Source organism: Chiloscyllium plagiosum, unplaced genomic scaffold (assembly GCF_037043375.1).
Source record: "Chiloscyllium plagiosum isolate Xiang-an unplaced genomic scaffold, Cpla_swu_hap1 HiC_scaffold_28, whole genome shotgun sequence".
Classification (NCBI taxonomy): Eukaryota; Metazoa; Chordata; class Chondrichthyes; order Orectolobiformes; family Hemiscylliidae; genus Chiloscyllium; species Chiloscyllium plagiosum.
Genome location: NW_028270166.1, coordinates 8,719,693 through 8,734,093, shown reverse-complemented (window position 1 = coordinate 8,734,093; position 14,401 = coordinate 8,719,693). Strand labels below are relative to the sequence as shown.

Genomic DNA, 14,401 nt, shown 5'->3' with positions numbered 1-14,401 from the left:
GTGATTCTTTTGACCAGTCTCTGAACCGAGAGGCCCTTTCTGGGGTCTAGATCTTCAGAGTCAAGAGAAGAGCAGTAATTGGGAAACTAGTCAGCAGTGACTAATGCTAGATTTCCCTTATAAGTTTATCTCCCCATTTTAAAGCATTCTGTCTTTTGAGGCTGTATGGAAGGCTACTGCTGGCCTATTATTGACACCTCTCGGTTTGCCTTGTATTTGTTTGTGATTTTAAGACTGCTGTTTAGGACCAGGCCCTGAAGAGAGTTGTTACGTGACATTGTTACTCACAGCCCTTAAGCTGATTCTTTTCCTTCTTTGTTTGTTTATGGAATATGAGCTGTGCTGGCAAGGCAAGCATTTGTTCTCTAACCTAGATTGTGCTGGAGAAAGTGCTGATGAGCTCCTTGATGCTTAGAGACATCTAAAGCGCTATTAGAAAATTCCAGGATTTATATCCAGTAACAGTGAAGGACTGGCCAATAAGGTTCCATGTTAAGATGGCATGTGGCTTAGGGGGAAACTTGTAGATCCCCAAGTGCCTTCTGCCCTGCCCCTTCTCAGTGTTAGAGGTTGAGCGTTCAGAAGTTGCTGTTGTAAGAGCTTTGGTGCGTTGTTGTAATGGATGTTGTAGACAGTACGCATTGCTGAGAGAAGTGACAGGTATGATAGTCAAACCGGGTTAAGATTTCTTTTCCCTCTGAAGAGGGGATTTTGTTTGGACTGACTGCTATCAGTTTACTTTTGACTATTTTTGAGTTGATATTGACTGCAGGTGTTTTGTGTCGCTATCAGCTCTTGGTGAGTCACTTTAGTACATTATTTTATAATGCCTGCAACGTGACATCATGTAATGATAAATCTGTAATTTTGCTGCTTAGATAGAACTGAATTTCAGATGTTCTGACCATTTAAACGTAATCTAAATTCCTGTAAGACCTGAATTGGTGAGAGTTTAATACTTGGGTAAGATATACTGAAAGACATTGTCACCGCTTACAGTAACTCTACTCTGACAGGAAATTTAAGTCAGTTGCTATAGATTTAAAGGTGTAGGATAAACAAAATAACATTTTGCATTTTGTTGACCAGATTTGTTAGCCAACAACAAAACCTAATAAAAGAAAATAAATCGGATCAGGAAAATTAATAGGAACTGAACTTGGACCTTAGTAAATTTTCTCACTGATTATTGGGTTGGGTGGGAGGCACATTGCTAACAATTAATTTTGAGATATGAGTGCAAACATGAACTTGATTTTCACGGACATGACAGCAAACACAGTGGAAGTTAAATAAATGTTTATATAGCCTAAGGGAAGCCTCTTGAGTGTGGTATTTTTAAATGAGGTTTGTACTCTTAAAATTGGCTTTTCTGCAGTTTAAAAGCTGCCCATGCTGTTTTTTAAAATGCACAATGGTGGAGGTTTAGGGGACAGCTCTTGGGTATCTTTATGATGCGTGTAGATGATTTTAAAACAAAATTCGGAATTGGAAATTAAGCTTCAGGAATTTTTAAATATATAGTATTAGACATTAGACTAAATTGGGAATAACTGAATCAAAAGTCTTACCTCGAGAATATTACAAAATCCTGATAAATTGGACCATGACCTCACAAAATGAAGCTGCTACAACTAAAGATGAAGGAGACCAGTTGAGAACTTTAATTGGGCAGTTAAGTTGCTTACGTATGCCACCTAGACTGGATGAGTGCTGTCGTATATTTCACTTAAGTACCATGTTGAAATACACCACTTTTGGAGACTTTGCAAAGACAAATAAGGCAGCTTTAAAAGTGAGCTTAGATCAGTGTGCACTTATCTTCAGTCCTGTATGGTCCAGAAGGGGTAACATTATCGTTTTTAGTGAACACCTCAGTTGCAGCAGAATTCATTATATTTTTACTGGAAGAAGTGAGGAATGTTGTCTGTTAGTTTGGAAATAAAAACCAAAAAGATGTATTAAAAGAACCTAGGCAGAGAAGCCACATGCTGGTAGAAGTGACAGGTTTAGCAATGGTATTTTTAAACATTTACCTATATAAGGACCAGCTAGGAAAAATATGCCTCTGGATTGCTGCAGTGATGCTCCTTAGCTCTGGGACAATCCCCCTTGATGAAGGGTGTTGCTGGTAGAGATTGAGGATTGATCTTCGAAGTATAAAAGAAATGTTAGCAAGAAAATTTCAAAATTAAATTGGGTTGGGGCAAGGAATCAGCTAACGAATTGCTTTGGAGAAAAATCTTCCGTCAAAATAATTATTTGGTGTCCTTGAGCAGGGACATCTTGTGTTGTAATAATTGTGTTTTTAAAAACTTTATTGCCTGTCCCTCGTTGCCCTTGAGAAGGTGGTGGTGAGCTTTTATCTTGAACTACTGCAGTCCATGCTGTAGGTAGACCCACAATGTCATTAGGGAGGGAGTTTCAGGATTGTGACCCAGTGACACTGAAAGAACGGTGATATATTTCCAAGTCAGGATGGTTGTGTTGTTTTGAATTGTTTAACGAATTGGGAGAACAAAGAAGTGTCCAGGCTGTAATTTTTTGTACCTAAAGGTAGAGTGGAATGTAAAGTTATTAAAGATTTTATCACAATGTGTAATGCATTGTATTATTGTTAATAATTGTCTTTTGCCCTTTTAAAGCGAGGGAGTTAGAATGCAAATTACAGAGGTGCTGGTAACAATCCTTCAGTTTTCCTTGGATTCTGAGAATTGGAGTATTGCAAACACTATGCATGTTCAAAAAAGTTTGGCCCAGCAATTACAGACCAGTCAATTTAACTTTGGTGGGGAAGCTTCTGAAATAGAATTAACAGTCACGTGGAAAAAAAAACTTGATTTGGGCAAGTCTTTGTGGATTTGATAAAGGAAAATCACATCTGACTAGGTTGCTGCAGACTTTTGAAGACTTTAATAGTAATGGTTAATGAGAGGAAGACTGTTAATGTGGTGTACATGGGCTTCCAAGAGGTATTCGACACATTGGGAGGAGAAAGTGAGGGCTGCAGATGCTGGAGAGTCAGAGTTGAGAGTGTGTTGCTGGAAAAGCACAGCAGGTCAGGCAGCATCCAAGGAGCAAGAGAGTTGATGTTTTGGGTATAGCCCTCCATCAGCCAGTCACATTCCTGATGAAGGGCTTATGCCCGAAATGTCAGCTCCCCTGCCCCTCAGATGCTGCCTGAACGTCTGTGCTTTTCCAGCGCTACACTTTTTGACCCTGACTCACCAGCAACTGCAGTCCTTACTTTCTCCTAGTCACTGAACTCCTTACAGGGAAGCCTTTTCCAAGTTCTCCTCCCTTCATATGTTCAATACAGTACCACACTGTAGACATGTGAGGAAAGTTACAGATCATAAAATAAAAGGGACAGTAGCAACATGGATACAAGATTGGCTGAGGGAGAATAAACAGGAGAGTAATGGTTAATGGTATTTTTTGAGCTGGAGGGTTTGTCGTGGAACCCTTGCTTTTCCTGAAAGACGTAAGTGATCTAAATCTTGGTGAGCAGGGGACAAATTCAGAGTCTGCAGATGACACAAAATTTAGGAGAATTATAAACTGAAGTGAGGAACTTCAAAGGGATATTGGCACGTTGTTGAAGTTGGCAAATAGGTGGCAGATAATCTTCAATACGGAGAAGTCTGAGGAACTGTAATTCACGGTCGTTTACATACCTGTCATTAAAAGAACACTTACTCACCCAAGAAATTAGTTTGCCAAATGCCAAGGATGCCAAATGATAAATCCAAATTGCTGAATGGAAAACCTTTTGTAAGAAAATCTCAAAGGAAAGTTATACTAATGACAGATAATGTCTTATGGCAATTCAGTGAAAGGCAAACAGAAATGCTGACCTCCGGTTTGGCATAGTCTGAGAACAGGGGCAATGGAGCACAGAAGTAATTCGCTTGCCATTTTAATCAGAAACTGTTCGTTTTTTAACTGAGTATTTGGACTTTTTTAAATATGATTTATTTGTAGCAAAATGATATTAAGTGTCTGGGAAGGAAATGTCATTGGAGGACAGTAGTTTTTCTGCAGACTGAAGGTCTGGGAGGTGCAAACTGGAAATCTGATTGAAACTTACAGAATACCGAATGGCCTAGACAGAGTGGACTTTGGGAAGATAGTTCCATTGGTAGGAAAGGCAAGAAACCGAGGGCAGGTCATTGAGCATGTTTAAAACCGAGATAAATGAGTTCTTGATTGCTGCTCAGATCAAAGATTTCAGGGAGAAAGTGGGAAAATGGGATTGAAAAACCTATCAGACATGATTGAATGGCGAAGAGGTCTTGGTGGGCCGAATGGCCTAATTTCTGTTCCTTTGTCATATGGTCTTATGTTACAGCACTGTCTGTGCTTAGAGGGTGTAATTACATTGTGACCCATTTACCTCTGTAGTTTCCAGTATTAATGCAAATACAAGAAATAATGCCGGTAAAGGTATTGATACACAGCGGGTGTGACAGTGGGAACTAAGACATTGTATACAGGAGCGCATACAGCACATTTGTCCACGAAAGTAGTTGTGCAAGGAGTGATTTCCTATGTTACAACAATGACTGCTTTTCAATAAGAATTTACTTGACTTTGGAATGCTGTGATAGTTATAAGATGGCTGCAGTTGCTATAACTAAGGACATGCTACAAGATGTATTCCAGTATATCACCGAAGTGGGTTTTACAAATGCTGATTAGCCATGGAAAGTGCAGCAAATCCAGGTTTGATTGTCCTTGTTCCTTGATTTTCTTGTGCTTTCTCATAGAAGCTTTTGAATGACAATCGTCACAGTGGGGTGCTGAGGGAGTGCTCCTCTCTACGACTGAAACTAAATTGACCAAACTCAACAAAGCTGGGGTGAAAGCTAAGAGTTTGTGGGTCCCATGTGTGAGGTTGCAGCGAGCTGTTGAAAGAAAAACGCTGATCCGAAATTCTTCTGACTAATGCAAAAGATTGCGGGTGTGGGAAATCTGAAATGAAAACAGAAAAATGCTAAAAATTGCTCAGCAGATCAGGCAGCATCAGTGGAGAGAATTGAATTGAATTGAATGAAAAGTTTACAAGTTGCCATTTATGGCATCATCTTGGGTTCAAGGTACCTAGGGGCAGATTCTTCAGTACTAGTTTTTAGGAAAAATAAAGAAGTAAAAAGTCCAGTAGTACAGATCTTAGGAATAAATTAGAAAATAGAGAAATACAAAGTTCAGAACAACAGTCCTTTAAACGCAGTCCACACTCGGACTTAACTCCAGTCTGTGCCAGGCTTCACCACAGAGTTTCACATCTGAGCTTTCATCACAGCCAGGATAAGTCAGCGATGTAATAGATTTTTAACAAGTGATAGGAAGGAGGATGTAAAGTCTGTGAAGAGGACAGATCTGTCCTAGGGCGTACAGCAGGCGAGGTTAAATGACAAAAGGCTTCATCGTGCAAAGCCAAAGAAAGTGGTAATGGAACAAGGATTTGAGGATCTGGAATAGCTGCACAGTTGAACTGACTGAAAGGCAAGTAAAGGAGTAGGGAGAGAAATAAGATGGAAAAATTAATAAACCGGCAAATAACATGGAACACAATCAGGTCAGAGGTTGTGATTTAAAATTGTGGAACTCAATATTGAATCTAGAGGGCTGAAAATTTTTATTAGTACTTCTTGATAATCTTTTGTTTTAAAAAGGTGCTTTTAATCAAGTCAAGCTGCTATTGATGTTGACTGGTATTGTACATGTAACACCTTTGGTACCCGTGCTAAGTGGATATTCATCATCCGTGATATTGAAACAAGCAAAGCCATTGAGATCCCACATTGTCCTCCAGGGACCATTAGTGCTTAGACCTGCAGTGCTAAGTGAAAGTGTTGCACAAGGGAACAATTTTCACTGTAGCTTGTCTAATTGATGTCAGTCCGTTTGATAAGTGTTGCTGTTAGCCTTGCAGTCTTACACGCCTCCACTTCAGAGAGGAAAATTGATAATGGTGGAATCTCTATCCCTGCCACAGCAACCCAATCTTCCCTTGATATATTTGTGCTCAATTCAGTAAGGGTTGCTGTTTAGCAATTGGGAGAGAGAGCCTGGCAGATTTGTTTTTCAAGTTAGATCACTGAAGTTATTCAAAGCATCAGAATTGTGTTAGGTGAGACCCACGGGTCTAAACAATTGAATGATGTCCACACCAATACTATTGGCTTGACTTTGAGCTATTGGCAAAGTCCCGATCTATCTGTCAAGGTTAAATGCTGCATTTTTAATGCAACATGCCAATAATCTATGAGGCAGTGACATGTGCTAATGTGTACATGCTTTTGCAGCTCAAACATTAAATAAATTCCAGAAACCGAAATAGTTCCTATTTATAGGGGACACTGCGCCAATGGACATAACGTTGCAATGCGTTGTGGTGACCTGGTTTTATCTATACCCCATAGCACTTTAATATGAAAGTTTAAAACTGCCCTTGAATATTCTAAATATCCAGACAACTATGCTTTGGTTTTGAGTTCCTCGATTTGTATGTCTAGATAATCCCATTTGATTATCTGATTTTTGACTGCTGCTGGCAGGTTAAGCTGTTGCAGGGTATAAAGGCTTTAACATGCTGCTTTATCCCACTTATGTGCTTGCACCCTTGCTGTTGTGTTCTCACTCGCTGGAAGAACCTCATTCACTTGGCATAGCTGCAGTAATGGCACTGCCTGGCATCCCGTAAAAGGGCAAGTTAACTGCATTGGGAATGAAGCAGAATGTTGGTCTGTGATAAATTCATTCAAGCCAAAATAATCTAATCCTGTCTTTTATTTCAAAGTGTGTGTGTTAGGGTGGCAAGTGAACGAGACGCTGCAACCAGGGATTCCCATGCTCCCTGCTTTCTGTGTGCAGTGTGCAATGATTCCCTGACCGGCTGGGAGGAAACTGGGTCTTGTCTCGGTAGCCTGAGATTTTGCACTGCTTCTACTGACTAGACTCAAATATTTGGTCCTGGTTGCCATTGGTAGCAGGCGTTCACTTGTTATCCAGTGCTTACAGTGAGCAATAGCATACTGTCACGTTAATACCCAGAATCACAGAACTAACAGGGTCCAGAAAGAGGTCTTTCAGCCCAACGTGCCTGCACTGGCTACTTACCATTATTCCCTGCCCTTCCAAAACTAAATTATATGCTTTCCTGTATTTTCCTGGGTATGATAGTATAGTCAGTCCAGAGATTTATAGTTCTAATTCTACCATAACGTTCTGAGAAATTGAATTCAACTTAAGATGAAAATAAACCAGTCCCTATTTATAAAAGTGACCATAAGGCTGTTATAGAGACCCAACCGGTTCACTGATGTTCCCTAAGAAGGAACCTATTCTTAGCCAAACCTGGTCTATATATAATTTGAAACTCTCACCAATATGTTGAACCTTAATTGCCCTTTGAAGTGACCTCTCATGCCATTCTGTTATCACATAGCCCAGGAAGCTGGCAATGAAGGATCAATGCCAGTCTTGCCAATCACACCCTCTTTCCATGAATGAATTGTTAAAACTAGTCTGGCCATTACATTGCCCTTCCTCACCCTGCCTTCACTATGCTCACTTTTAGCAGTTAATGCAATGTTTTAAAACTGCCTCCTTGTTGTCGTTGGTTTTAGACCTTCGCGAAAACGTAGAGAGCTGGGAATCTTTTCAAACAGCAGTGCTCTGGATGTGACCACGTCTAGCTCCATGAGTAATGTGTCTGCGACAAAATGGCCCGAGGAGGAATATCCAAAATTTTTGGAGAAGGTGTGGATGAAGGAGTCCCTGGTAATCTCCAACTTGCGCCATTTCTCAGGATATCGCATTGAAATCCATGCGTGCAACCATGAAGTGGAAACTGGAGGATGCAGTGTTGCAGCTTATGTCAGCGCAAGGACCATGCCTGAAGGTAGGGCACAGAGAAATGTTTGATTTCCTGCAATTTTTATTCAGGTGACAGGAAAGAGAGTAGTCTGCAGTCACTGACATATGAAAAATAAAAACGGAAATTACTGGAAAAGGATGTAGGTTTGCTCGCTGAGCTGGGAGGTTCATTTCCAGACGTTTCAGTACCCTACTAGGTAACATCTTCAGTGGGCCTCAGGCGAAGCAGTGTACATGATTCCTGCACTCTATTTATATGATTGGGTTTCTTTGGATTGTGATGTCATTTCCTGTGGTTCTTCTCAACACTTGCTATTACTGGAAAAGCTCAGAAGGTCTGGCAGCATCTATGGAGAGAAATCAGAGTTCACGTTTCGGCTCAAGTGACCCTTCCTCAGAACGAGATTGTACTTATATATATCTAAGGAGATCAAATGGAGGGAGAAAAAGAGAGATGTCAGGAACTCCAATGTAGAACCATCCAGTGAGAGGTGACTGTAAGTGCATTATAACTGTTGACATATTGTATAGGGAATGTTGAAATAACATTTTATAGTGACCAATGTTGACACAAACCCTGACCAAAGCTTTTCAAAACCTAATGTTTGTGGACATGATGTGTTAGTCCAACACAAAATCTAAGATGGTCAGAGGATTATAGTGCATGAATAAATCAAACTACAGTATAATCATAAGACACATTAAAGCCAAAGCACTCATTTGTATCGCTCACTGTTAAAATTTACAGGAATTGCCCTGCACAGCAAGGGCTTACCCTTGACATGTCAACAATGATATAAAGTATTGAATTTAATTGAACGCTTAGTTCCATTTTTATCATTGATGCTGATGTTAATTTAAAAAAAAGCAATAGAACTGCAAATCAGGAGATCAGAAACAAAAACAGAAATTGATGAAAAAACTTTTGGCAGCATCTGTAGAGAGAAATCAGAGTTAAAGTTTCGGGTCCAATAACCTTTCCTCAGGACCCATTCCTTGTTCTGAGGAAGGTTCACTGAACCCGAAATGTTAAATTTGTTTTCAGTTCAGCCCACTAGTGATTGGGTTGTGTTGCACAAGCTACATTGGCCATCTGAGGAGTGAACAAATTAACTTGTATTTATGGATAAGGGGATTCTCATCCAAGATGGAGATGAGGTTTTTAGTGTTTGGAATTCTCTGCTCCAGTGAGCAGTGGGGGTTTGGGTTTCTGAATAAATTCAGGATTGAGTTGAACAGGTTTTGGACTGACAATTCAGTTGAGGGCCATGAGGAGGCAAGCAGGAAAGTAGGGCTTAAGTTCGCAGTCAGATCAACTGTGATCTTATTGAGCATTAGAACAGACTTGAAGGGCTGAATGGCCTTTACCTATTTCTTATGTACATAAATACATTTGAAATGCTAGCAAACGTGAGAATCGGTTTGACACAAACAGCACTGACATAAATAGCCTGTGTTTAGTGATGTTGGTTGAGATTGGCCCCAACCACTTGGGTGGTCTTGTCTGCTTCTCTTCTATTTGTGGCCATGGAAGCTTTTCCACATGAGTAGGCACCTCTGGCAGTGCAGCACTTGCTCACTACTGCACTGGGAGCACTACCCTAAATCACGCAGTCAGATCTCCAGATTTGAACCTGAACTTGAACTCATAACTTTCTGACTTTAAAGGTGTTACCCTATGGACAACTTGACAGCTGTAAGAGAGCGACAGCTGTCAGTTCACCTGGCAATGTTTGAGTGAGGTCTCAAATACAGTAGGCTATTCTGTTAACAATTGGCCCTCATGTTTCACTGGTGCTGCTGAATGTTTGAAGTGTAAATCTGAGTGAAGTTATTCTTTGTGAAGGCTAGTGATAAAACACAGCCAATACTAGCTGCGGTGTACTGAGATCTATGTTCATGGTTTGGTTAAGCGAGAAGCAGGCCCCCAGTTATACAGTTTTCGAAATGTTTTGAACCCTTGTACCCGTGCAAGTACCTGACACAGAGTATACCCTTGAGCACCAGGCAATCTGCTGCTGAGAGATGAGATGTGCAGTGTGCTTTATTAAAAAATCAAGTGGATGTATAGTTTCTCATCGCACTCAGTCTGCTTTTAAAAAAAAACCAAGAACTGTGGATGCTGGAAGTTTTAACAAAAACAAAAATTGCTGGAGGAACTCAGCAGGTCTGGCAGCATCTCTAGAGAGAAACAGAGTTATTGTTTCAAGTCCAGTGAACTTTGTGAAGAAGGGTCACTAGACTCAAAACGTTAACTCTGTTTTCTGAATAAGGTGCTGTGAGACCTGCTGAGTTTGTCCAGTAAGTTCTGTTTAATATTCTTGCTTTTACTCCTTGTGCATTCAAGTTACATCCAAGAACTTGGGTGCAATACAAAGGTGAACACTCCAGTGCAATGCTGATGGAGTGCTGTACTGTCAGCTGTGCAGACTTTGGGATGAGGCAGTAAACTGAGAGACTCTGTTCCCTCAGGTGGATGTTAAAGGTCCCAAGGCATACTTCTGAAGAAGAGCTGTAAAATTATGCCAAATAATGATGATGATGATAAGACGAGTAGTTTGAGGTTTGTTTAGATTTAATGCCTGTGAGACAGAGGGGTGCTCAGCCAATATATATCCCTCAACATTACAGAAACTGATTATCACAATACTGTTTGTGGGATCTTACAGTGTACAAATGAACGATCACAATTATTACAATAGTAATTACGCCGTAAAGAAGGTTTAATTGACAGCAAAGTGCTTTGAGACCTCCATTGGTTGCAGAAAGCCCCAGGTAAATGGAAGTCGTTCGTTCTTCTTTCCTACATTGCACAAGTTTTAAACTCAAGGTGGTTGCTATTACTTGGGCTAGTTAGTCATCTCTCCAATATGAGGTGTTCTGAGCTGTGCAACATGTTTATTTATCTAAGTCATCCAATATTACACATCCCAGTTTGCACCGTCACCTGATTTTCTTGTGTTATTGGTTGATTTAAGTTACGTTATTTTATTTTATTTTACAGCAAATGCTGATGATATTGTGGGTCCAGTCACACACGAGGTAATTGACAAAGTAGTTCACATCAAATGGGAGGAGCCAAAGAATCCGAATGGTCTCATTGTGTTGTATGAAGTCCTTTACAAGCGCCTTGTAGACTCTGAGGTGAGTGAGAAGCATTTTGAGCATGATTATTGTGTAATGATAAGTAAGTTGATTGGATCAGCCAAATAAATGCTATGGCTACAAGTGCAGGTTGGGAGCTGGGTACTCGAGTGGCTAACTCACTTTCTGACTCCCACCAGCCTGATTGACCCATACGAGACATGAGTCAGAAATGTGATGGAATGCTGTCCTGAGCCAATAGCTCAGGACAAGAAGCTCAGCATCATCCAGGGCAATCCATCCCATTTGACTGGCAGCTTCTTGAGCATTCATTCTCCCTATTACCAATGCACAATGGCATGTCATAGAGTCCTACTGCATGGAGACAAGTCCTTTGGCCCACACTGTCCATCCACACTCCCCCCATTTCCCTGCACTTGGCACATACCCTTCTAATTCTTTCTTATCCATGTATTTGTCCAAATGTTCATGTACCTGCTTCAACCACTTCCACCAGTAGCACATTCCACATGTGTACCACCCTTTGTGTAAAAGAGTTGCCCCTCAGGTTCCCTTTTATTCTTTCCCCTCTAACCTTAAACTGATGCCCTCTTTGCTCAATCACACTTGGAGGGTCAAAATTACAGAATATTCTCCATCTCAGTACTGCGGTGTAACACCACCACGAAGGCTGCATATTTTTGAGAAGGCGACTCATCATTACCTTGTCAAAGGCAGTTAGAGACAGGCATTAAATCCTGCCCACATCGCATGAGAGACTTATCTTTAAAAGATTGTCTGCATGGTTGATTTTTAAAATATCAGGATCAATACCCATGGGAAGAGACACTTTGGAAAGACCACAGCAATATTTACTGCTCTGAGCCCACATCTGAAATGCCACAGACAACTGTTTTCATATGGAAGTTCCTTTTTCAGTCTTTGCATAGACAGTTGCAGTGTCAAATATTGATATCACAGTGTGAATAAAAAATGTGACCAAAATAAAACCTGAACTGGAATTGAATGCATGCGTGATTTTTTTATAATGTATAGATTATAGGAAGTAGGATTTCTAGCTGTCTGAACTAGACAGTGCTGTTGTATGTTTTTACTTTGCCATTACGTGCAGATGATGTGATGGTCTTGATATTGGAATGGATTTAATTAAACTGTGACGATGCTGTGGCTTGCTCTGTTTTGTTCTCTCTCTCTCTCTCACTCACACTCACACTCTCACTCTCACTCTCTCACTCTCTCACTCTCTCACTCACTCTCTCACTCTCTCACTCTCTCACTCACTCTCTCACTCTCTCATTCTCTCTCTCTCACTCTCTCACTCTCTCACTCTCTCACTCTCTCACTCTCTCACTCTCTCACTCTCTCACTCTCTCACTCTCTCACTCTCTCTCTCTCACTCTCTCACTCTCTCACTCTCTCACTCTCTCACTCTCTCTCTCACTCTCTCACTCTCTCACTCTCTCACTCTTTCACTCTTTCACTCTTTCTCTCACTCTCTCTCTCTCTCACTCTCTCTCACTCTCTCTCACTCTCTCACACTCTCTCTCACTCTCTCTCACTCTCTCACACTCTCTCACACTCTCTCACACTCTCTCACACTCTCTCACACTCTCTCACACTCTCTCACACTCTCTCACACTCTCTCACACTCTCTCACACTCTCTCACACTCTCTCACACTCTCTCACACTCTCTCACACTCTCTCACACTCTCTCACACTCTCTCACTCTCTCTCACTCTCTCTCACTCTCTCTCACTCTCTCTCACTCTCTCTCACTCTCTCTCACTCTCTCTCACTCTCTCTCACTCTCTCTCACTCTCTCTCTCTCACTCTCTCTCTCTCTCTCACTCTCTCTCTCACTCTCTCTCTCTCACTCTCTCTCTCTCACTCTCTCTCTCTCACTCTCTCTCTCTCACTCTCTCTCTCTCACTCTCTCTCTCTCACTCTCTCTCTCTCACTCTCTCTCTCTCACTCTCTCTCTCTCACTCTCTCTCTCTCACTCTCTCTCTCTCACTCTCTCTCTCTCACTCTCTCTCTCTCACTCTCTCTCACTCTCTCTCACATGTGAGAATCTGTTTCTGAATTTGCCTTTTTGCCAAGAGTGTGCTTATGCGATATTGGAACAGTTAGAACACATCACAGCACAGCACAGTACAGGCCCTTCGGTCCTCAATATTGTGCCGACCTTTTATCCTACTCTTAAGTTCAAACTAACCAATATACCCTTCATTGTACTGTCATCCATGTGTTTATCCAAGAGTCGCTTAAATGTCCTTAATGTATCTGAATCTATTGCCACTGCTGGCAGTGCATTCCATGCACACACCACTCTCTGTGTAAATAACCTACCTCAGACATCTCCCTTAAACCTTCCTCCAGTCACCTTAAAATTATTGCCCCCTTGTGATAGCCATTTCCGCCATGGGAAAAAGGCTCTGGCTTTATCTTCTGTCTCCGTTACCATCTTGAACACCTCTATCAAGTCATCTCTCATCCTTCTTCACTCCAATGAGAAAAGCCCTCGCTCCCTCAACCTTTCTTTATAAGACACCCTCCAGTCCAGGCAACATCCTGGTAAATCTCCTCTGCACCCTCTTTAAAGCTTCCATATCTTTCCTATAATGAGGCAACCAGAACTGAACACAGTATTCCAAATGTGGTCTAACTAGGGTTTTATCGAGTTGCAGCATAACCCCGCGGCTCTTAAACTCGATCCCCCTGCTAATGAATTAGTAATAGCTACAGTTAATTAGTAATTCTGTAGAGTTAAGTTATTCCAAGTTCTTCTTTCTTTTGTTGTATTTTAACTATAGTGTTTGAATAAATTGTGTTTTGTTGAATATTAAGGATTTTCACCAATTGAATTGCACCTGGAATACAGAACCTGACATTTAAAATAAGAAAATATTAGGGTCTACAGTGCCTCCTTAATATATTTTGAGGGGAGGGGGTCTGATCTGGTCCATAACAGCGCTTAAAGAAAACACTTGCTTCCTACATCTCTGAGACATATCGATGTTGTGATTTCTTTCCTTGCTGTAGGAGACGCAACAGTGTGTGTCCCGTAAAAGGTACCTTCATGAGCATGGCTGCAAACTGAAGGTACATCATCCTGGGAACTATACAGTAAAAGTACGAGCCACATCACTGGCTGGAAATGGCTCCTGGACAGAGCAAATCTCTTTCTGCATTCAAGATTCAAATACCAGTAAGTTTTCTCAGGAAAGCTAAACGGGTTCTGGTCTTAATCCTGACTTGTTCCACACTTCACAATCGTGCAACAATGAGATATACCTCCTCCTGTTCAGTGTTAATGATTACCAGTAACAACTGCAAGGTAGTCAGTCCCCTGAACTATGTTCTCTGTTCAGTCTCCTGTGCTCAATGCTGGCAGATTGGAATGATGGAATT

The 14,401-nt window shown here is 41.1% G+C and overlaps 1 protein-coding gene across 2 annotated transcripts in view; it reads left to right on the top strand.

Annotated features, from left to right (window-relative positions):
- LOC122565433 (insulin receptor-like) overlaps window positions 1–14,401 on the top strand; it is a 270,454-nt gene that overhangs the window by 231,150 nt on the left and 24,903 nt on the right. For both annotated transcript variants that reach the window (XM_043721410.2, XM_043721409.2), the window contains 3 exons: window positions 7,635–7,909; window positions 10,889–11,028; window positions 14,033–14,198. In XM_043721410.2, coding sequence (XP_043577345.1) covers window positions 7,635–7,909; window positions 10,889–11,028; window positions 14,033–14,198 — 581 coding nt within the window. The remainder of the gene's footprint in view (window positions 1–7,634; window positions 7,910–10,888; window positions 11,029–14,032; window positions 14,199–14,401) is intronic.